General features: G+C 43.9%; 2 protein-coding genes across 2 annotated transcripts; one reads left to right on the top strand and one right to left on the bottom strand.

Annotated features, from left to right (window-relative positions):
- Position 1: 1 nt before the first annotated feature.
- Positions 2-20975, top strand: cfap43 (cilia and flagella associated protein 43; the record flags this gene model as incomplete). Its single annotated transcript, XM_079729085.1, has 38 exons — positions 2-30; positions 222-475; positions 799-895; positions 984-1151; positions 3082-3232; positions 3349-3487; positions 3773-3855; positions 4188-4319; positions 4553-4663; positions 4985-5062; positions 5466-5614; positions 5970-6070; positions 6382-6504; positions 6910-7070; positions 7693-7821; positions 8162-8292; positions 8953-9124; positions 9738-9839; positions 10589-10666; positions 11170-11295; positions 11667-11771; positions 12082-12198; positions 12884-13072; positions 13721-13927; positions 14217-14306; positions 14603-14683; positions 15058-15186; positions 15289-15408; positions 15550-15657; positions 15921-16007; positions 16110-16198; positions 16459-16663; positions 17059-17171; positions 18249-18414; positions 19156-19320; positions 19501-19575; positions 19699-19831; positions 20812-20975. 38 exons carry the CDS (start codon positions 2-4, stop codon positions 20973-20975), a joined length of 4857 nt encoding a protein of 1618 aa, XP_079585211.1.
- Positions 20976-21060: 85 nt separating this feature from the next.
- sfr1 (SWI5-dependent homologous recombination repair protein 1) lies at positions 21061-22804 on the bottom strand. The gene is made up of 3 exons (XM_079731117.1): positions 22564-22804; positions 21806-22168; positions 21061-21328 (listed from the first exon to the last, which is right to left on the bottom strand). Exons 1-3 carry the CDS (start codon positions 22657-22659, stop codon positions 21140-21142), a joined length of 648 nt encoding a protein of 215 aa, XP_079587243.1. The 5' UTR covers positions 22660-22804; the 3' UTR covers positions 21061-21139.
- Positions 22805-23356: the final 552 nt, after the last annotated feature.

Raw genomic sequence — 23356 nt, 5'->3', positions numbered from 1 at the left:
AATGGATAAGATTGGGAGTCTAGAAGTCAGGTACATTGAAATATTGACTGTTCAATTTATTATTTGTGAATGTATGGGTAATGTAGCCTTGTCATTATAAAGGAATGGCTACTTTTTCATCATTGATAATATTCGTAGTACTAGTTATTTAGTCTCAGGCAAAAGGAACTTCATTAAAATACATGAACAATGACTTTATTTGGGTTGTTTTCTCTCCCCAGATGGGCACAGGGGTTTGCAAAGCAAAGAGTGGTGTTTATTGACACGATAACAGCATGTTATACGTGTGGAAACCACATAGTTTTCCTTAACATTGACTCCAAAAAGAGAACTGTCCTCCAAAACCCTGGCAAAGGCATCGGTGCATTCACAGCCAGTGGGACTTCTAGGGTTTTGGCTGTCTCTGAGCAGAGGCTGAACCCTTCAATATTCGTGCTCAGCTATCCTGAACTCAAGTTAAAACAGGAGCTGAAAGGTAGTAGCATTATTTATAAATCAGTAATGTACAACTCAATAACTTACCTCAACTCTCACCCACGTTAGGCCATAACGTTAAATTATTCTTTATCAATTCTAGGCCTGTCTATTCTTGATCTTTATCTAATTATTGTTATATATATTTCTAGTAATCTTGGAAGTGTATTGTGATATTTTTTAGCTTAATTTCTTTTTAAATCATTATACTGTCCTGCCTACTTCCTCAGTAACTTCCAATCTGTGATTAAAGGAGTACATCTGTTTGTCTGTTCAATGCAATCTCATTGATTATAAAAACTACTTTTCTGATTTTACCATCAGGCACAGCAACACTTGACTATACTTCTCTGGCGTTGAGCGATGTCGGTCCATATTTATGCTGCTATTCCTCTCTGCCAGATCATACCATCACAGTGTGGTAAATTATGAACATTAATATTTATTCCACAGAATAATGAGATCAGAAATATAATCTGTACTAAATCTTATTGACAACTGTTCTGCAGGAACTGGGAAAACGCAGAGAGAATCTGTACTCAACCAAAAGCTGGAAAAGATGTAATTTCTTTGGTTTTCAACCCAATGAATTGGCAGCAGATATGTGCTCTGGGTTCAAAAACCCTTACAGTGTGGAACATCGAGAAGAGCGATACACATCACATCCTGATGAAAAGGTAGGTATGTTTAGTGGAAGGATAGGGGATAGTTTAGTGGCTATATTTGACTGCTTTTCTAAGGCTACTTGGTCTAATCCCCAATGTTCACAGCCAACCTGTAGACTAACTAGAGCATGAGGCCCTGGCCCCCACTGCAGTTGCTCGGTGCCCCTAGGTTTAATAATAAATTATAACAATTCATAATTCATATGTGTAAGGGCTGGGGACAACTCTAGCAAGAGGTCTCAATTTCCACAACAGCTGGTAGAAAACAAGAGTAGTCTTTACTTGAGAAAAGGTTTGTGTAGCAAAGTCGCTGATACCTGCCACACTCCACCTAGGTGACCTTTATTTTGGCCCCTCCAGACAAAGGACGCAGGGTAGTGATGTTTAAAGGCCGGTTTATTGTAAAGGTTTGAAAATTAGACATGGCCTGCTGTTGTTGCCATCTGGGAGAACTCCTCTAATACGTGTGGAGTTGGCTGATTTAATTCCCTCCAAATTATTTTTACATCAGTACCACAGGGTTATCATACCTAAAAATAAAAGCTCCCAACCATATGTCCCTACACCCCTCAGTGTGACCTGCCAACCCAACCTCCCCCTCCTTCCTGGAGACTGGAGGCCTGGGATGCCACCTTGCCTTGCTGCAGGTTCAACGGACAAGGGAGTGGCAGGGCTGTCTTGGGTCAAGGTTCAGCTGGGCTAGAGTGGTAGATCCTCGGAGGGCCCAGAAACAGCCTGTGGTAGGGCCACCCTCTACCCCATCTCCCTCATGGGGCCTGAAGAGCCGTTCTGGGTCCCCAGCAGTCTGGAGAGGCCCCAAATTGGGCACCAGTGTATCAAAGTCTCTGCTACACGCCGCCTAGGTGACTTCTATTATGCTCCTCCAGGCAAAGGATGCAGGGTGGGGATGATAAAAGACCGGTTTATTGTAAAGGTTTGATCATGATACATAGCTTGTTGCCATCTCAGAGAATTCCTTGAGTGCATGTGGCGATGGCTGGTTTAACCTCTGGCTGGTTTAACAGGTGTGCAGCCGCACCCAGCCCCAGAGTCCTATCCAACTGGGCCAGAGGCTGCTTAAACCAGCCATCCTCCACACACTCCCACAGACGGGTAAGGCGATCAGGCAAACAAATCCAGCACGAGAAGACAAAGGTGTAATCAGGAAAACTAGCAGGGATAAAAGAACAAAAGGAACACTAAACTCTAGAAGAAAAAAAGATGGGAGATTTGACATGAGGAACAGAGGCGAACTGGCACTTGGAGGGAAACATGCAGACTAGGCTGGTGCAAAAACTGGCAAAAGGACTCAATTGCACGACAGCTGGTAGAAAACAGGAGTAGTTTGTTAAGAAAAGTCCCGGCTGCATGCCACCTAGTTGCCCTTTATTGGGCTCCTTTAGACAAAGGACAAAGGGTGGTGATGAAAGAATGGTTAATTGTTACTGTTTGATAATTATATGGCCTGGAGTGGTTGCCAGCTAGGAGAACTCCTCTAGTGCGTGTGGAGATAGCTGGTTGAACCTCTAACACTGATTACTCAATGTACAAAAGTTCAATTAGAGTCCAATAAGCCAACCATCATCCACACACACACTCCCTTATACCCCCAACACCAAATTCGAAGTTGGGGGTAATCCCCAGCCAAAGCCGACTCAACCCGTTCCCCCCCCCCCCCCCCCCCCCCCCCCAGGTGGCAAACACAAGGGCAGGAAGTGAAGTATGTAAAACAAGAGTAGTGAGAACAACAAAGAATAACAGGAAGCGATGACTGAAACAATAAAAAACATAACTCAAGGAGCCAGTTGAGATGTGACAACATGAACAGAGTCATAACCCTCAAATGTTGCAGGTAAACGGTGTTGCTAGAGCTTTAGCAGTATAGCCGTTGGATTGTGAAATATTACCTACTATCATTAAACTTTGTTTGGTTGTCTTCCAGAGAACTTCATCTCCCAGCAGCCGATGGCTCCCTGATTGAGAGAGAAGCCCCGCCCTCACACATTGTGAACGGCAGGCTCACCTACTGGGGCCCTCAGATGCCAGCGTCTGCTATAGCCGGCCTTAAAGGAGTCAGGGCAGACGGCTTTCTGGTAGCTCTCCCGTCGCTCTGAACCCTAGTAATAGATTATATGGATAATAAAGGGAAAATAATGACTCATTTTGATGTTGTTGTGTGGTTTCGTTCGTTTATTTGCCTCTGCCACAGGAGCGTGGGACCCCCAGACTGACCCCCCTGGCCGCGTGCTGGACCCCCGCCGCTGAGCTCTACGTAGGCTGTCAGGAGGGGTACCTGCTGCTGGCCGACCCGGACGCCCCTTCTGTCCGCATCCTGTACAACCCCACAGGTACCCCCCCCACCCCTGGAAATAAGGCCGTTTTCATAGCGGCCGTATTGGTTGGTTGGGTGGGAAACCTTCTAGAATCTTTTGGGGAAAACATGGCACCTCAATGGAAATGCATTGTAAATGCTACCTGGGTGCTAACTAATGGATTGAGTTGTCATGTTTTCCACAGTTTCTAGAAGGTTTATTCACCCAACTAACCAATAAGGCGATAACGTTGATCAGGTGCATCGATACACCTGCTGTTGAAGAACACAGTCATGTTTTATTTCTATGTTGATACTTCAGCTCCTGATGCAAACCCTGAACTCAAAGATGGTGGTTTCCAAAGTTTGGCTCTTCACAGTGATGGCTTGTATGTTGCAGGAAAGGTAATTAATAGTATTTCCCTTTTTTAACAATATAGTATAGTTTGCAAAGTCAACTTAAATTGACTATACTATACTGTCCTGTGTTTTGGGATTGAAGATCCTATTTGCAATAGAATGCCTCTAAAAATACATTGAGGGGTAGGAAAGGTGTAGTGGTATGGGTGTTCGACTCCCAGCCAAAAGGTAATGATGTCCACAAACCTAATTTAGGAATCTTTAGGCAATACGGCCCTCACCCTCTAATACTTGTATCTGAATTCACTGTAAGTTACTTTGAATGAAATAGTGGGCTCATGAGTGCATTGATGACACCAGTGCTTTGTCTATTTCAGGATCGTCTCCTGCACTGCTTGAAGGTAAACGGGACCAGAGTTGAGATCTCCCAGACACTAGAAGTGGAGGAGGCCATCAGGACCGTTGTGTTTTCCCCTGACTACAATTCCTTACTATTGGTCTCAAGCTCGGTAAGCTTGAGACCGGTTGGTTGTCTTGAAGAACCAGCACTTTTCATCACAAACGTGTTTTCTGTAACATAGTTATACATAATGTTTAACCAAATAAATGATTATCATAAGTACAAGTATAAATGTATATATTAATTTAAGTATAAACAATTTGTATTTGTTTAAATACAAATACGAATTTCAGGATTTTTTGGTTTGTTTGTCAAACGTTAACATTGATAAACCTCCTCCAGGGGCAGATCTACAGACACCAACCGCTCAAGCCGGGTTCGATCGAAAACATCCTGGATGTCCTCACTGGAGGCTTTGTAGCTGCAGCTTCCATGGGCCAGGATACGTTTGTGGTGAGAAAATAATTCACCAAAAGTTAGAGAGTTGAATAAGAGAACAAGCAAAATGTGGCCTGGTGATTTATTGACTAAAACATGCTTTTGGATTCTGTTTATCTAATTGATCCCATACATTGTTTAAATTATAACAATTGATTGTCTAGAAAGGACCATATATATTTGATGAAACAAACTTCATTAAGAATATAATACCCAAAAGTAGAACAAGGCAATAAAAAACCTAGAAAAATATAGATATGCAGAAAAATATACATACTGTATTTATATACAGTCCTGTAGTATGTTGATATGTGTGTGTGATCATGGTGTCTGCAGTCGGTGAGGGAGTGTGGTGAACTGCAGCAGTGGTCCTCTGAGGGCGATCTGACAGGGTCACTATCACTTCGAACCCAGGTCTGATTCATCACGTCCCTACATTTTGGCCAATTCCGTTTAGAGACTTGACAGAGGGTTTGCTTATTGTGACAGCGTCGTATATGTCGTCATTGACAGAGTCACAATAACCAAACCCATGCACTTCTTTCTTCATTCATTAAGTAATTTTTCTTCATAGTATTCGTCATTCCCTCCCCTTGTTTTTGGTGTGGGTATATGTCTGGGATATGTCTCGTTTGTGTCACACTGTGCACACAACAAAACTTAATTCTAAACAAATAACCTTCAAATAACTTATATTTCAACTTTATTTATTTATTGCGTTAAGCAAAACGGCCTCACATGCACATAGCCTAGCTATACATATGATGCCCTGTGTCTGTGTGTGTGTGTGTGTGTGTGTGTGTGTGTGTGTGTTTAGGTCTCCTGTCTAGCCTGTTGTCCTGCTTCCCACTACGCTGCGATTGGAACCCTCTCAGGCCACCTGTTGTTTGTTGATCTGAGCAGCACGGGGCGACCGCGCCTTGTCCTCAAGATCCATCTGTACCGCAGACCCGTGGACTGCCTGGTGTACATACCGCTCCATCACGCACACACAGACACACACCTGCATTCACACACGGTCTGAGGTTTCACACATGTGTTCATGTCCTCTCATGGGCGAATGGAGTACAGATGTGTAGCTGTTAGATGTTATATGTTCACTTTTGTTAAGTTAAGAAATGTATGATGTACTGGTAAGGAAATGTGGCTTACGTTACCGCAACACAGTTATAAAACATTTTAAAAGGGATGGATATTCAAATTCTTTTATAAAACAAACATATAAAACCTATCAGTAATCGAACAGATATATACAATACATCAGTACATATGTTGGTGTGATATGATTGTGTGTTTGTGTTCCTATTGCTTTGTGTAACAGTTATGACAAAGGAGGAAACATTCTTGTCTGTGCGTCCGATTCCCACATCTTCCTACTGGACGCCAAACCGTCTAAAACATTTGCGGTCATAGGATACACAGGTAGAGCCCATACACGGGGACATTAACAATTTTCCTCTTATTTTCTTTGTCTGGTCTGTTACTAATATAAATTACCCATTCATAGACGAAATGATGGGTCTAGCTTCCTTTATGGTAGCCCTTTTAAGTTGTCTTCCATGTCACTGAGTGATTTGATTTTAATTTGCAGTTAGGGGGTAAGGGTACCCTGCTCAGTGCTTACAGGTATGGATGTATACATATGGTACAAGACCGTGGGAATCAAACACCCTGACCCTCCATCCCATTCCCACCAGCATTGTTAACACAGTTTACTTCCCCTGCCGTTTCAGTCGCTCCCGGCAGGCCCGTTCTGTCCCTGTCCACCCAACACCAGAGCGGTTCTGAGCAGGTGCAGATTCTAGCGCTGTGCCCCGGACCCAAGGACCCCAAGAACGGAGGAGGAGGAGGAGGAAGTCTTTTCCACCTGCTCTCTCTGTCTCTGAAGAAGCTTTCGGGTATTCCACCTGAGGACACCAGCTCACCTCTCTAAGTCTATCGTTACTTTCATTACTGCATTTGTTATCACTACTCTGCTCAATGTCCATTTGGTTATCAGAATAATAGGTTGTGCAGCCAATGACTAGGCACATACTAACAAATGGCATGCTCGATCATAATCATCGGACAACTGAATGGAAATGTTGGTGACACAATCACACATAAAGGATCTTTCTTTGTCCCTCCAACAAAAGATAAATGCCGGGTTAGTTGTGCTAAAGGTTGGGCTGGTGAAAGAGAGGCACAAAAGAAGAGTTGGAACTGGTTTGCATTTTTGACCAATGAGTTGTCCATGTTGTGCTCCTGTTCCCAAATGGCAGGTCCAAGTTGCGTGGACACACAAGGCCGTCTATCTGCAAACACTTTCCAGGCGAGCACCTATGAGGCGCCACGTGCACTCCAGTCATGCGTGCTGGGCGTCGGGGAGATCTTTGCGTGCTGCGAGGAGCTCAAGTCTTTGCAGAGATTTAAAGTGCCCCAGGTGGGGTTTTACAACAACACGCCCCTCTGTTTCCACATGATAGCCGTTGATCTGTGTGGTTTGCTGTCGTTTGTGTTTGAGGTGCTGCGGCTTCTCTCATGACTGATGTGTCGTCGCTTTATTAGTTTCACTGAGGCATGAAAAGAGACAAGAGTAGAATGGATGGGAGTATTTACAGGAGGATAATATTTATTTAGGAGTTATAAGTTGTTGTACTAAGGTTGGTTTATTGATTATTATTTGGATTGTTTATGTTTCTGGTGCACGCTTTCTTGTAATTATTAGAAAGCTTTAAACAGTTGGGAACATTTAGAGGGTAATCTGACCAAATATCATTATTTATAAAAGTGCCAGGCTGCACTTTATATATGTTTTTTAATGTATCTACCTCACACTAAGCATAAGTGTGTTGTTAAAGTTGAGGTGGTAGGGGAAATCCGGGCCGATAATGTTAAAAGCAACAACACAGAATCAAAAGGAGATTCTTCAAGTCAAAGCCTTGGCTCTTGGTACCCAAGAGACGACCCGTTGGCAAACAGTACATAGGCGCTTGGCAAACCGCCGTGATTAAAGTCTTATCTGGCAGGATGCAGGCGGTGTTCCCTGTCCAACGGTGTGCCAGCTGGGGCCGGAGGAGGAAGTGGAGGGTCATCCTCTGGGGCCCAGCCTCCTGGCCCTGTCCCCTCATGGCTCCTGGCTGGCGTCGGTGGGAAGGGACGGCCTGCTGCGACTGCGCACCACCGCCGCTCTGGTAGGGACAGGTTGATGACTTCCTGTTATCTGGACACACTCCTGCTGTCTGGGAGCAAACACACTGCCATGTTGGTGCCGTTATGAATCACTCTGCTGCTTTATATCATGGTCTTTCCGGATTTAATATATCATTTTTAAATGGGCGCAGTGGCTGCTTTTATTTAAAGTGTCCTCAAATTACCAGTTTGCATACATTGTTTGCATGGGTTGGGCAGCCCTTACCCTAACAGTTTTGAAGTCTTGCCCCATAAATAAATGTGACAGTGTGTGTCAGCAGGGTGTGTTTCATATTAATGTATGTGTTTGCAAAGCTGGTTTATTTCTGGTCTTCTAAACAGGATAGGTACGCTGAGATAGAGTGTCACTCGTGTCGCCTGGGAGGCGCTGGTGGCCTCTCCTTCTCTGCCGACGGCCAGACGCTAGTCACTGCAGGCTCGGGGGACGGTTCCCTTGTCTGCAATAGGCTGAGGTGAGGAGATTGATTTTATTTTAAGAGTTGAGCAGATGCTATACCGCACCACACCAGCAGAGGGTGCAGGTGCGCCCATGACAATGTCGGGCAAAGTCAGCGCAGACTCTCATCCTGTAAATGGCCTTTCTCACATGAAATCCATGAAAGTCTTTTGTTATGATATTTGATCCCCAAAATAGTGTAAACTTTATTGGAAACTCCAACAGTTTTTAGTGTATGTAATTGTTTTTATACTTCTGAATGAGAAGTTTCATCAGCGATTCAAGGTTCCAAATTTGCCAAGTATTTTCAATGGAATGTAAAAATCCACAAAGGAAATCCAATGCACTGTAGCAGCAGGAATGAAAACACACCATATAATCATGGATTAGTTCACCACAAGGGTGGTTTCTAGGGTGGGCTCTCTGAAAGTTTAAAGAAAATACTTTAATTGTTTTGGATACATGCCAAAATAATGAAATAGTATCTTATATAATAAAAACAACATGCATATTAATGACTTAAAATACTGCAGGCAGGAAGAGTAGCAATCAATAAAAACAACTCATACAATTACTTATATTTATTACTACTCCTACTGTGGTGACTAAAACATGCTTGAAGAATAAAGTGAAATGCATATGTTGTCACCGGATACAATGTATTTTTGTATTTCAGAACTGAAAGGTCTGGCAGCTTAGAGGCCGGGGAAGCCACATATTATTGCCAAAGTGCCGCTCGGCAATTGGAGAACGTCCTGAAAGTAGAGAACGCCGCGCTGGGGGCCATGATTGAGGGTCCCCAAGGGTCCTTATCTCCTTTAGGCTCCTCACGCCCAGGGACAGAGGAGGTAACCATTCAATACCACCGCAAAGTCAGATGTTTATGTCTGTAAATCTATGTAGATGAATCCCTTAGTATACAAGCATCTGCGTATATAAGTACATTCTCAAAAAGTATAAATGCATATATGCATTTATTCATTGTGTATCATTGATGTCAGGTTATTAGCATCACATTCATACTTTACGAATTAATCAGTGAAATGTAATCTCCTTATGCTCAACACTGTGCCAAGACTAGGGTGAAGTCAAGCAAACACTAGACATGACCACGGCCCTGCCTTAAACTATCCCAACTATATGACAGTAATCCAGGTTTCTGAGTGTGTATATACTTCACCAAAACACCGTGTCTTGTCCTGTCGAACCACTTGGAGCAGCCATCTAATTATATTCATAATACTGTGGTAAAGTCTGGAACATTCAAACCTCCTCCTCCTCTTCTCGCACCGTCCCTAGAAATATGTTTCGGATTTCATGCAAAGGCTCCACCTGTTCAACAGCTGTGTGTGTGTGTGTGTGAATGTGTGTGTGTGTTTGTGTGTGTGATTACAATTTACATTGTAGTTCATCGTATTCATACTGTCTTGTCTAACTCCAAGTGGCTCCTGTTTTTTCTAGATCAGTGAGGTCAGTGACGCCACGGAGATGTCACCAGAGCTGGACGAGGGGGACCCCAATTTGACCTCCGACCCCACCTGGCTGGAAACCAGAGAAGAGGCGGTGAGTGTTTAAACGGTTGTGGTATTTATGGACCGGGTGGAATGTCCCCACGATTATCAGACACATGTGTGTGTTTGTATGTGTGTGTGTATGTGTGTGTCTCTCTCATGATTCTCGCAATTTCTGGGTTGTTTCTTCATGGTCAAATGCACTTGTGCGTGTCTGTCTGGGAGTTTGTATGTTTGTGTGAGTGAGTGAATGTGAGAGTATGTGCACGTGTGTGTGTTGATCCACGCTTGGGCACACACATTTGAGCCGAAAAATACGAGCTGTTTCGCTCTGGGCGCATTCCTTCGATGATGTGCAATACTTTGATAACTCCCGAGATCATGAATCGGTCATCAATCAGGTACAAAACACAGCAGCGCGGCGAATGCCTACAGATCAAGATGAAAATCTGGAAACTCACTGCTGTGCAACAGTCAGTTCTGATAACAATACACAGAGGTGACACTCCCCGTGTACTGGGTTTCCTACATGTCGGTTAGCACCCTCATGGGAAACAGGCAGTCTGTTTAATCACCCTCCTGTGCCACTACACGCCATTCAGCTGGGCGCTAATCATTTGTCTACATTTCTGTGATGTAGGAGCTCCGTGTGTGTGTAGCGCACAGGTGTGTTTGCCTAGCACGCGTATCTCTGTGCAGGGAGTGATGACAGATAAGACGTTTGATTTATACCATCTAGACGAGGCTACTGTATGGAGTTTCTAACCTGTAAGCGTGGATGTTTCTGTTTGTGTCTCATAGGTTTTGGAGGCGGAGCAGCAACGATATTCCGAGAAAAAGGAAGAAATAAGAAAAGGCATAAAACAATTGTTTGACACTGTGAGTGGATTGAATTAGAGATTTTTGTTTGATGTTCAGTTAAAACGCTTAGAAACTTCAAATGAGGGCTGCGGCCTGATCACAATAGTGAACCATACACGCAGCTCCAACCCAACCCATAACACATGAATACAAAGGGTTAGATTTAGACTCACAGCTTTTTCCAACACATTCCTTAGCACCTCACAAACAGCGTTCAAATTAAAAACAGAAGGTAAATGGTTCGTGGCTGCAAAGTTATTTGCACAGCTTCGCGCTGAGTCACCTTGAAGGTTCATCATAGTTCACCTACTGTTCTCTCATTCCCTGAAATATGAATGTTATAAGAACCATGCAGGCCTTATAGTTATTACCATAAAGGCAGACTAAAAACATAGATTAGGTGTTGCTTTCACCGATCCCTACGTGGATTAGCGTCTCTCGAAGCTTTTTGGGTCGTGTTCCGTGATTAATCATCTTCCGAGGAAGTGGAGTAACGGTTGTCTGGACTGACCTCTGTCCAGAGTGGGGAGAGGATGCGGGTGAACGAGGAGCTCCCAGATATCTGGCGTCTGGACGGGCATGAGTTCAACCTGGACGTGGGCGAGCAGAGGAGGTTAGAGGTCGACGGGGAGCGGGAGGTCGCCACGGTAACGCCACACACAAGACGTCTATGAGTCATGCGCTTACTCACCATCTGGGCTTCTGTGTGTGTGTCCGTGTGTGTCTGTGTGCTTCCTTGTGTGTCTGTGTGCTTCTGTCTGCTTCTGTGTGTGTCTTTGTGTGTAGAGGGGGATATGGGAAGCTGTCTTACTCTTATGTTGTTATTTTTCCGATTTCCCGTGTGTGATTAAAAGATAAGAGAAGGAACTTAACTTATTTTGACTTGATATTAGGTGAGTAATGAAATCGAGGCCGGGAGCCCAGCCTTGTACTCATGCCACACCTAGTCATCCTTTTGTTGTGTGTGTGTAGAGATGGGAAGATAATTTCTATGTTGGTATGTTTCCCGGTATTAAAGGTGAGGGAAGAGATAGAGATGGGGAACCTGGCCAAATGCTACCTGCGTGAACTCCTCAAAAGAGACTGCTGGGACTCCATGAAGGTGAAAGGAAAGGCCATCAAGGTAGGAGGAACCAAGTCATTAATCAATCATAACGTCTCTACCAATTAAAGTAGAAAAATAAAATAACAGTGTTTGAATAATAATTATTAATATAGGACCCCTATTTTATCACCAGGTGTGATGTTGATCAACAATTACAAGCCATTTACTGAATCTACCCTCCAGCTACATCACAAGAGGGATTGCCAACCCAGATGTATGATGTATGGATCAGCCTACCAGTTGGTACAGCCAACCGGCTAGGCTGGGTTATAGGCTGATTTATCCATCATATTAAAGGTTTTTAAAGAAATGCAATTTACTACCACAGGGCTTCCATTCTGACCTTGAAGTGAAGAACTATCCAATGAAGGAGCGAACAGAGAAAGAACTGGACGAGCTCCTCAGGGTGGAAAGTATCAGAGCCATAGAGACGGCCAACCACATTGTAAGCAGCGTGCGCACGCACATGCAAACGCACACGCACACACACACACACACACACACACACACACACACACACACACACACACACACACACACACACACACAGTTTAACAAGAACACAGAGTCTGAGGGTTTGGATGCCAGCAAATGCTCCATAGCCACATGTGCTGATTTGGTCGAAATTAATCCAGATGTTTGCTGTTTTTAGATGCAATACAAAATGGCAGCCTGTGTTGATCCATGGCAGTGTCCTGGTATGACCAACATACAGCCTCAGCAATAGTTTGGCTTGTGTTTGTTTTCTGCATAGAGGCAACAAGGCAATTACATTTTAAGTCTCCGGTTGTTCCACTGTAATCACTTGGATGTGAGTTTCGTGGCTACGCCAATCAAGATGTCATAAACAACTTTATGAACGGAATGTTGTGTAAAACTTTAAAAACAAACATTGGGTCTGAACCTATGACCTATGAAAGGCCACAACGTTTTAAATGCTCGAGAAAGGCCCAGAGCTATTTCGGCCCCCACCATCTCTTTGGCCTCCAAAGACCAAAGGCTTGCCATTGACCCTGCATTGCACTGCAATTACTTCTCTATTTAAAGCCACAGGGTCGTTTTTACAAATACTCGTTCCAATTCCAATCATTCAAGACAGTCTTCTCTCCCCCTCCCCCTGAAACCTGCAGACCCATCAGGACGTCCCGCACAGGAGGCCCAGTGGAGGAGAGGAGGGAGAGGGGGGGGGATCCGACGTCCAGGCCGCAGCACTGACCGGGAGTTTCGCTGGCCAGCTCGGCTGCTTGAACCCCCACCTCTACGATCAGTTCAACCTGCACGTCACAGAGCAGAAGATCAACCAGATAACTCTGCTCCAGGTCTGGGAGCATTGGTACACTTTCTAGATCGATCCCACCGGTTCGAGTAATAAAACGATGTTAGGATTGATTTACTGCTTATTGTTTAGTTGGATGACGGCATCAAACAAGAAAAACAACGGATATAACAGTAAGCATCCACTGAAGTGAACAGATAAATAAAAAAATACATAGCAAGTATTTTATGTTTGTACTGCGGCCTATGTTTTATGAGCTGACATCGCAGAGCCTTGGGGGCAGTCGAGAAGTGGTTAGGGTAAATAAAACAATATTAAATATTACGTACATGTCCTGCCGGCTTCTAACCGTTTAATTCAGGCAGGATCTAGCAGTTAGGCTACCAGAAGGTTCTCGGTTCAATCCCTAATGTCTGCAGCCTACCTGTAGACATCTTTGAGCCAGATGCTTGAACCTCAACCAGCTCCTTAATGACGTTTATCTGAATCCACCATAGTTGCTTTGGTTTGAAGCGACTGCAAGACTAAAGTAGCAAAACTTAATCATTCATTCCTTGGAAGAAGGGGTGCAACTTCTGTGTTCCCTCTCTCGGTTTCTTCTCTCTGGGTTTGGGGGGACTTTTTCCTTGAAGCCCTGTCGAGAAATAAAATAAGGGGCTTCTAAATGAAACGTGACCTGACTTCCCCTTAGGATGTGATCTACAAAGTCAAGAAGGCGTTCAACGGCGAGTTCGATGGCGTGCGCAAGCAAAAGGAGCAGGAGATGAGCCGTGTCCGGGAGAAGAACCGGCGCATGGCGGAGATCATGGGGGATCTGGGGGCCCACCGGGAGCTGTGGGAGCCAACCCTGGGGGACAGCGAGCAGCCAGAGAGGGCCCTCACTGTGGAGGACTCAGAGGTAGGCCGCCCCTCCACTGAAGCACCAGGGATACTCCATCATGGAGATAGTGTCTCATTAGAGGCCTTGTTAGGAAGGGAGACAACTCATGAAACTTGACTTCACTGTTCTGTTTATTCTATTGAGGGGCTGTTATATAAACAGTAGGGTGGCTGGGTGGGTGAGTGAATGAGTGTGATCTTTTTTAAAAAGCTAATGCGATCGATGCTATGCCATAGCGTCAAGCTAAAACAAACCAAACTGATATGCACCATATTGATAACCTCACACCCCCCCTCCCCCACCTCAGATAACAGTAGAAAAGTACCTCACCCCGCAGCAGAAGAAGATTGAGGAGGAGAAGAAAAAACTGGAGGAACAAATGCTTTTGGCTGCCAAGGTATGCAACATTAAATGTGGTCTTACTTTCATTCCTGCCACCCTATCTTTTGTATATTTATCCCCCCCCCCCGCCCAAGAACATTAGTTCCAAATGAGTTTGCTTACTTATAAGTTATAGATATTTGGCAATGTATGTTTTTAAATGTAAAAAGTGGGAAAGTGTTAAAAAGAGTAAAGCCATCTTCTGCCACTGCATAACAACTTTACAGACTGGTGTTGCAACCATTTTCAGACATAACATTTGCATGAGTGCATTTGATTGGTGACATGATAGATGTGTTGTTGTCGTCCCAGGGAGATAACTCCAGAGAAAGAGCACTGGGGGACATGATGGGAGGGGCCATTCAAGTCAAGAAAGAAGACATCTTGAAGAAGGTTGGTAAAATTTCATCCAACATTGGTTTCATGATGTTGTTCTACTTTTTTTAATTAGTTTTGCGTTTTTAGTCATGTGTTTTTGCTTACTTTTGTCAAATGGTTTTACTTTATAGATGACTATACCTATCTGGCTATTAGACTAACTAACTCTGCATTACAAAAAATGAGAAAATAAAAATGCTTTAGAAAAGATGTACACATTTCCGGAAGCAAATAAAAAAGACAATCAATTTACACTTCCCTTCAGAGCTCGCTCAACAAAACAAACCTTCACGTCCTAATGAAGATTTTAGTCAAAAATGGCAGCTGGACAGAGAGAACCAGAGCAAACAGAGCAAATCCCAGTCCTTTAATATTCCCCACACCTGTAGGAAGTTATTCAGCCTGAGTTTGCTGTGAGCAAACCGGAGCTCCAGTGGAGCGACGAGGAGAAGAAGATCTACAAAGACTATGAGAAGAAGGCCAAGGATCTCAGTGAAGAGCAGGACAAATACAAGAAGGTATTTCATGCATCCACACATGGTCCTATCAACCTATTATCAGAACTGTTGGCTCCGGCCACTTCAATGAGACATTTCTTCTATGTTTCCATATCATCACAGACACTGGAAAGTGAAATGAAAAAAATGCAGGCGTCCATATTGGAGTCAACACAAGGGTTCGATGAAGTCTTGGCCAAACTGTTCGAGAGGAAATTGAAATCAGAGACAGTTATATACCAGGTGAGATAACTTTTACACAATACGTAGGTAGAGCAAGGCATTAACAGTGCCAGGGTTAGGGGGTTTATTCCCAATGGGGCCACCAACGGTTTTGTAAGACGGTTTGGATCAAAGCATCTACGTTTGAAATGGTTTCATTAGGAGGAGCTGAAGGTAGCCCACCTGGTGTACTCCATGCTGATAGAGGAGGAGATAAGGAACAGGGAGAGAGAGCTGGTGCTCAGCATGGAGAGGAGGAGGGCCGACAAGGTAAGACTGTTTATATAACCCTAATAATGCTGCCTATCACAGTCATGCCGCGTCACAAAACGTATTTACGACCGCTTCTCGCAGATCCGATTTTTATTTGGTAGGATCTTCCAACAAAGTCCTATAAAAGGCTTGCTCACATCTCAAGGGCAAGAACAAACTTGGCATGGCACGCCAAACCTTCACCTTTTAGCATTGCAATTAGCACTCTCTCTCATTCAACTTTCACTTGAGGTCTAAGAGCTGCTTATCCTCATGTGCAGAACGTAATCGTGGAGGAACTGAGGAATGTGAGCGAGGGTGTGGAGCTCTGTCGAAAGGCCTATGACAACATGGTGGCTGAGGACAGAGTGAGTGGCGTTAGAGAACCCAAAGAAATGCACATAAAAAGCCATATCGTAAATGTATTTTGGTTAAGCATGGATGTGTAATCTGTTGACGTCTCTGATAAGCTTCTGGACAAAGGGTTTAGGAAGCAGTTCTTCGATGTTCAAGCACATGTTGTGGATCATCTCTATAAGCTGTTCAAGCACAGACCCAGGTTAGTCATGCTCAGTAACTTGTTAGTCAATTATTAACGATCCACATTGTCGGATATGGCCAAAAATGAGAAGAAAATAAATGTGTTTTCAATGAATAAATTGTCTTTTGGATTAAGGAGGGGACATGAATGACAATTTTTCATTTGTATTAATCATATTCATATTTTAATCACTTATATAAAGCCAGAGGTTCCCAGCTATAGAGGCAGATTTAGTGAGATCCGGCTCTACTCTCAGAACGTTTCCCTCCCCCCTCCAGAGTCCAAAGGATGAGGGACCAAGCGGACAGCAAGCCTTTTAATAAGCGCTTCTCGCTGGGCGGGGCGGCCAGCGACGGCCTGGGCCAGATGCTGCAGGCCATGGAGGAGCTGGACTCCCCGGAGAACACCCCCGCAGGCCTGGAGCCGACTGTCTGGGAGCGCTTCTGTCTGGCCCGCAGGGCCAAGGTGGAGAGCGAACAACAGGTAGCGTCGGATTATCGTCTGAATCTTTAAGTGTTTAGATATTCAGACGATTGTGTGTGTTTTGCCGTTAGATTTTACATTCACTTTCATCTCGTATGGTGTGCATTTGGGAAAAGCAGGTGTTATATAAGGATGTTTATTGCTGGTATACAATTTCAGCTTATTTATATTCAATTTTTACAGCATCTGAATCTTTTTCTGGGTAATTTGGGGCTTCTGGGGTTTTGAAATGAAAGATCTGCTGTTTAAAGGGTGATATATAGGGGTGATTATAAATCATTAGCCAATCCTAGCCAACAATAACCAACCCAGATTAATCTGTACTTGCTGAAGTGATGGGACAATGATAGGAGCTGGCCATGCTAGAGAAACCACCTCAATGTGTCTGGCCCCAGGTGAAGGTGAAGGCCCTGACCCTGGCCGAGATGCAGGCCTTTCTCCAGAAGCGGACTGATGAAGACGAGACAGCAAAACATGAGATCAAAACTCTCATGGATGAAATCAACGGGTATGATTATGTGTTATTGATAAAACACGGACTCCATCAAGGTGTTCCAGTATCTAAATAAAGTTGAATAGGAATATAAATTGAATAAAAATACATGTGTTTTAAATTCCTCTTACCTCTGTGCAAAATGTAAGTAAGTAAGTAAAATGTATTTATAAGGCACATTTAAAAATAGTTTTCACTGGCCAAAGTGCCGTACATGGTGCAAAAAGGCATATAAAAGAACACATACCACATACATAGGGGAGACAAAAGGGGAGAAGAGGTGTGTTTTGAGCCTAGATTAAAAATTGGTGACGGAAGGAGCGTCTCTAATTGAAGGCGGCAGTTCGTTTCAAAGGCGGGGCGGCAGCCACAGCAAAAGCCCTGTCGCCCCTCTGTTTTAATCTAGTGTGTGGAACGTGCAGGAGACCCATACTACATGATCTAAGGGACCTGGGAGCTGAGGGGCGGTGGATGAGCTCTGTGAAATAGGGCGGGGCCAGGCCATTTAGGGCTTTAAAAACCATAAGTAGGGTTTTAAAATGAATTCTGTGCTGGATGGGCAACCAGTAGAGGGAAGCTAGGAGGGGGGTTATATGATCCCGCTTTCTGGATCCAGTCAGCAGCCTTGCTGCAGAGTTCTAGACCAGCTGAAGGCGTGAGAGGAGTGATTGAGGGAGTCCTAGGTAAAGGGAGTTGCAGTAATCCAGCCGTGATGCAATGAAGGCGTGTATTACTTTTTCCAGATTGTGAAATAATAAATGATAAGCTGTGTATTTAAATCAAACTGCATGAAGCATGATTCCCAAACACGTACAGAACCATGTAAAAATGCATTTTACTATAAATTGGTTAAGGTGTTCGACTCCCAGCTGAAAGGTTCTGGGATCAAACCCCAATCCCCACAGTCTACCTGTAGGCATCCTTGAGCGAGATGCCTTAATGTCAACCGGCTCCTTTATGTCATGTATTAAATAAAACTTACTGAGTATTTATAGTTAAGTTAAGTCGCGAGTGATATGTTGTTGCGCTATGCAATGCCTTTCCCTTAGCATTGTGGGAATGAGATGCAGCAGCTCTCCCCTTCCTCCTCAGCCTGCGGGAGCAGAAGGTGTGCTTCCAGCTGGACCTCCTGGTGCAGGTGCTGCTGAGGCAGGGCCAGGTGGAGGTGGAGGTCAGCCCTGCCCTCTGCATCCCCGACCACAGAGACTCTGTGATGCACCACCGCAGCGTGGTGGAGGACCTCAGCGCCAACATCAAGGTCTACACACACCACAGAGTCACATGACAACGCTGAGGCACATGACTCACCATTGAGTCACCCTGAGAGGAAGTGCACACTCGCACAGAAACACACACACTCACACACACTTGCACACACACACAGACAAACGCACAACCTTATAAGCGTATTGGAAGAAGTGACTGGAAAGAGAAACAAAATAAGGATGCTGCATAACTAACACAGACACACACACAGACACACACGCACACAAATACCCCTCCGATGCAGTTGGTAGATAATACAGATTTATTGCAAGGCAAATGTCTTGTTTATTTTTAGATAAACATATTACTCAATTGGCGTATCAAGAAGTGTCTTCTCAGTTTACGAAGCGTAGACAACGAATGAACGGTGAAACGTCTGGTCATTGTCTCTGTAGCAACGGCCCAGACTGAATCCACACGTATTTCCAGCAAACGAAAGGCTGTTAATTTTTTAAATGACGCATCGATGGCTTGAAAACCTATCCTAATAAGGCTGTTTTCTGACGTTCAGCCAAAAGTTCAGAGATCTAACCCCAACGTAGCCAGTCTAACTTGTAGGCACTTGTAGGCTTGATCAAAAGGCCCTACCTGCTCTCTAATGGCATGTATCTAAAATTCACTTTCAATATATTTGGATAAATGTGTCTGCTGGAGTCCTGGAAAGTATATGGTAATAGTGTCCATCAGCATTCAGTTTCCTCCAGTTCAATGTGAATCCCTCCTGGGCTCTCAGACACTGGGGGGGCAGAAGATCGCCACCATGGTGGAGTGCAAGGACTTCCGGAAGGGCATCATCCAGCTGGAGTGGGAGCAGCGGAGGATCCAGATGCAGACGGAGCACTACGATATGCAGACCAGGGACATCCAGAAGCTGCACCTCTCCAAGGAACAGCAGGAGGTCACTTCAGATGGGACTCATAGACATGAAAGATATCATATATGCATCCTTTTTTAATCATGGGTGTTTTATTGTACTCATATTCTTTATGCAGAATAGTCAGTCTGCAGTTGAAAAAAATGCCACGTTAAAAATAGTAGAGGTACAGGCCGAATAAAGGTGTGTATTTTCTCCCCACAGTATTTAAACCAGATGGATCTTGAAATGGTGGACCAGGGTTTTAGTCTGGAGAAGCACACCGCCTTTGATGACAAGGTAACAGCAAATATGTTACCTTGATATGTGGTGAAATCTTCCCAAACCAAATCTGGGTATACATATATATATTGTATCAGGTATCAGCATGTTTCATAATAGAATGTTATTAATGTTCGACAGAGTCCTCAGGAGAAGATCAGACAGGTGTCCATGCGGGCAGCGATCAAAGCGGAGCAGATTGCCGTGTTGGACCAGGAGTTGGCGGAGATGGAGGTGGCTGTGTCTGAGAGGAGCCATATTTATGACTCCACAGGTACAGTATCAACAAATCAGCGTTGTTATTACAGCTCTTAACAAGGGAAGCCACACTACAATTCAATCAAGTAAAATATTTAAGAATTTATGTACTTTGTTTTTCAATTTCTATTATCTTGAGCAGAGACATTTTAAGAGAAAGGATACACCAAAGGATCAATCAAGTAATTTTAATTTATTAATAAATTAGTTAAGTAGTAAGTAAATGAAGTAATAATAATAATAATGGATTGAATTTATATAGCGCTTTTCTAGACACTCAAAGAGGCTTTGAAGTGAAGTGGGGACCTCACTAACCAGCACCAGTGTGTAGCACCCACTTGGGTGATGCACGGCAGCCAATCTGCGCCAGAACGCTCACCACACACCAGCTTGAGGTGGAGAGTGAGGGAATTAATGAGTCAGCCAATTATACAGGAGGATGATTAGGGGGCGAGATTGAATGAGCCTGGTTGGGCCAGGACACCAGGGAAACCCCTGCTCTTTGCGATAAGTGTCCTGGGATCTTTTATGACCTCAGTGAGTCAGGTCCTCGGTTTTACGTCTCCTCTGAAGGACGCAAGGATAATGGGGTTCAATTAGATTTGTTTTTAGTTTGAAACATTCAAAGTTGATGGTGACTGCTCCACACACTAAAGCTGTTGTCCTGAGTTCTCAGTAACTTCAACATTAATATACTTCAGGACACATGGCGTCTTTGTTCTTGTTATGCATAATGTAAGATGCAATTACGTTTTTTCAAATACACTGCCGTTTCCTCTCCATTATTCATATCTTCAGTTTCAGATGATACACCTAATGATATTCAACAGATCTTGATGTGACTTGAAAATTCACACTTAATACTACTTGTACACACATTTCCTGCATACCATTGCTTTTAATGCCCCTGTGGCTTATTCATTGACAAAACCAAAGCGGATCAAATGTGCCGGCTCTGGTCTGTTGAATAATGAACACTCTGTGTTGTGTCTGTAGCCGCGGAGGCCGACCAGGGTGTGGAGCGGGAGGCAGAGCTCTACCAAGAGATCGTTCAGCTGAAGAACTTGAAGCACCTTGCCAGAGCCCAGGCCCAGGAACTGGCCCTGCTCCGGGAACAGCTGGAGGTCTCCAGGATGAAGAACTTTCCCACGCTCAATTAGTTTCAGAACAAACACAATGAAAACACAGGATGTATGACACATGGTCGAATTAGGAAAATAATTTATTAATACAGACAAAACAAAACAAATACTCAGCAATTAAAGCAACCGGTTCCCGAAACTGTCGTGTTGTATTGGTTTGGATTTTAATAATAAATATATGTTTAATCTGTAAATTCGTCTTCTAAGCGGTCAAAGTGCAGTATCTTGTCCTCCAGACCAAAGAGGTCTATGAGCTGAGCCAGGCCGGCTTTACGTCCATCTAGAGGCAGGTCTGTCTGGAGCTGGTACAGTGCAGCCTGGGAACATCCACGCCACTTATGGATCAACGCCTGGAGATGGGCCAAGTCGTTCTGTAAAGCGTCAAGACGCAAACAACTTAATAAACTGCATTTGTAGTAAGTCTTTTAGCAGACAACAATATCATAAGTGACTTACAGTGAATTCAGATTCATGTCATTAAAGGACGGGTAAGGGTTAGGGAATCTGGCTCGAGGATAAGATAGGTTAGGCTGTGGATACTGGTAGTACAACACCATAGACTACGCTAACTAAACTGTCCTGCCCAACGATAACAAATTAGTGTGTTATAAGATTAGGGGCAGGATAGTGTCATGGTTAAAGCAGTCAACTGGTTCACGGTTCCTTCCTAAACCAACTTGATCATCCGCAAGCTACAAGCATCCTTGAGCAATATGTTTAGATGCTTAGTCCTTGCCTGCCCCATTCTATAATTACCTGTATTTAAATTCACTTTGAGTCGCTTTGGCTGAAAGAAAACTCTGCCCAATAATTGTAATTGTGTAATAGAGCTGGAGCACGGGGTCTACCTTGCTTCTGTACACCTTCACCATGTTCAGTCTGCGCAGGTCGTCCATCTTCACCCTCAGCTCTCTCCTGAGCCGCTCTTTCAGGGTCAGCCCGCCTGCTGGCAAGGGTGGTGCCAACTCGGCCTCAGAAAGACCATCCGAGGTCCGTGACTGAACTTGAGTCTTCTTTTCGGCAACATACCGGTGTCCCGGTGTTTTGGTTACGATCACACTGGGATCTGCCACGACTTGCAGTCCATCATTCTCCTCACCCTCATCGTCAACGTCAACACAAAGCCGTTTGGCCACAGAGGAGGGTGTGGCGAAGGAGCGCCTTGATCTACTCAGTCTAGCCTTCAGTGATGCACTGAGATTTTGACGGGGCTGTTGACCATGCCAGAATATCTTAGTTAGAACAGGGTGTACCAAATGAGGGTAACATAAATAAGACAAGGACAATCTGGTGTGACAGCAGCAAAAAAGGACAGTGCAAACAAGAGGAGTAACGTTATACAAAAAAACTTTTTAATTTACTGTAGGCACAAATGCCTACAGTAAATACATATCTTGCAAAAACAAACACACAATATAATCCAAAACAATATATTAAAACGATCAACAGTTATTAGATGGAGGGAGATTTTTGTTTGCAAAGCAAAATCATAGACGGTTTTGCTTCGTAACGTCACGTAACAATTGGCGGAAGATGGTTTGCAGACATAAAAACAGAATTAGTATAACACATGGCTGACAGGTCACTAAATTGTCCGATTGCTTACCTTTTCACTTGTGACTTCAGTTGGGGTTGATTTGGTTGAATGTAAAGGTGTGAGCGACACCGTCTTGTCTGCTTTAGGAGTGACGTTACCTTCCATTTGGTACACCTTGTCTACACCAGGTCGTCTGATGAAGTTAACACTATTGTTAACAAACCAAGCAGTTTAAGTTGACAGTGACCGTCGTCTCGTCTTTAGACATATTAGAGCACATTGATTCAACTCATTAAACTATAATTTGAGAGTTGTGCTGTTGTTGTTGTTGTTGATTATAACTCACATTATTTCGCTAGTTCTTCATTTCTTCGGTTCAAGAAACCCGCGGAAATTACAATCTCAACATCCGGCGATTGGGCATTGTGGGTGTTGTAGTTCGGTGGTTTGTAGTACATTTGCATTTTAGGTTTAAGGTGCAAAGTAATTGTATACCGCCTATGGAGACGTATAGTCTATACATGTAGACTATAAAATATATCAAAATAAACCGTAAGCCCTTTTTTATTATATAAAAAACTCAGAAAAATAGAAATGTAGATAAATTATTAAATTATTTTTAATTATGAATTAAGTAACTGATGATGGAACAATGAACATTGGTCTGATGATGATTGATCGCTCCGAAACAACACCTTGATTCAAACGTTTAAAAAATGAATAAAAATGCTGACGTTGCTCCACTGCACCCTATTCAGTCTTTGTTTTGGATTATGTGCCAGTTCCTCTTCATTCGTTTCTTTGGCATTCAGCGGGAAGGTAGGCATCTTGCTGGGACTTGAACAGACCAGTGGACCTGCTC

This window comes from Pollachius pollachius, assembly GCF_949987615.1.
Source record: "Pollachius pollachius genome assembly, chromosome: 2".
Classification (NCBI taxonomy): domain Eukaryota; kingdom Metazoa; phylum Chordata; class Actinopteri; order Gadiformes; family Gadidae; genus Pollachius; species Pollachius pollachius.
The sequence above is the reverse complement of the archived record's forward strand: the minus strand, read 5'-3'. Positions and strand labels throughout refer to the sequence as shown.

Excerpts from the sequence above, each read along its gene's own strand:
- sfr1 (XM_079731117.1), bottom strand. The coding sequence starts at position 22,659 with ATGGAAGGTAACGTCACTCCTAAAGCAGACAAGACGGTGTCGCTCACA. Across the intron at positions 22,169-22,563 it reads CTGAAGTCACAAGTGAAAAG|CCCCGTCAAAATCTCAGTGC; the intron begins GTAAGCAATCGG and ends CATGGTCAACAG. Across the intron at positions 21,329-21,805 it reads TGAAGGTGTACAGAAGCAAG|AACGACTTGGCCCATCTCCA; the intron begins GTAGACCCCGTG and ends GACGCTTTACAG.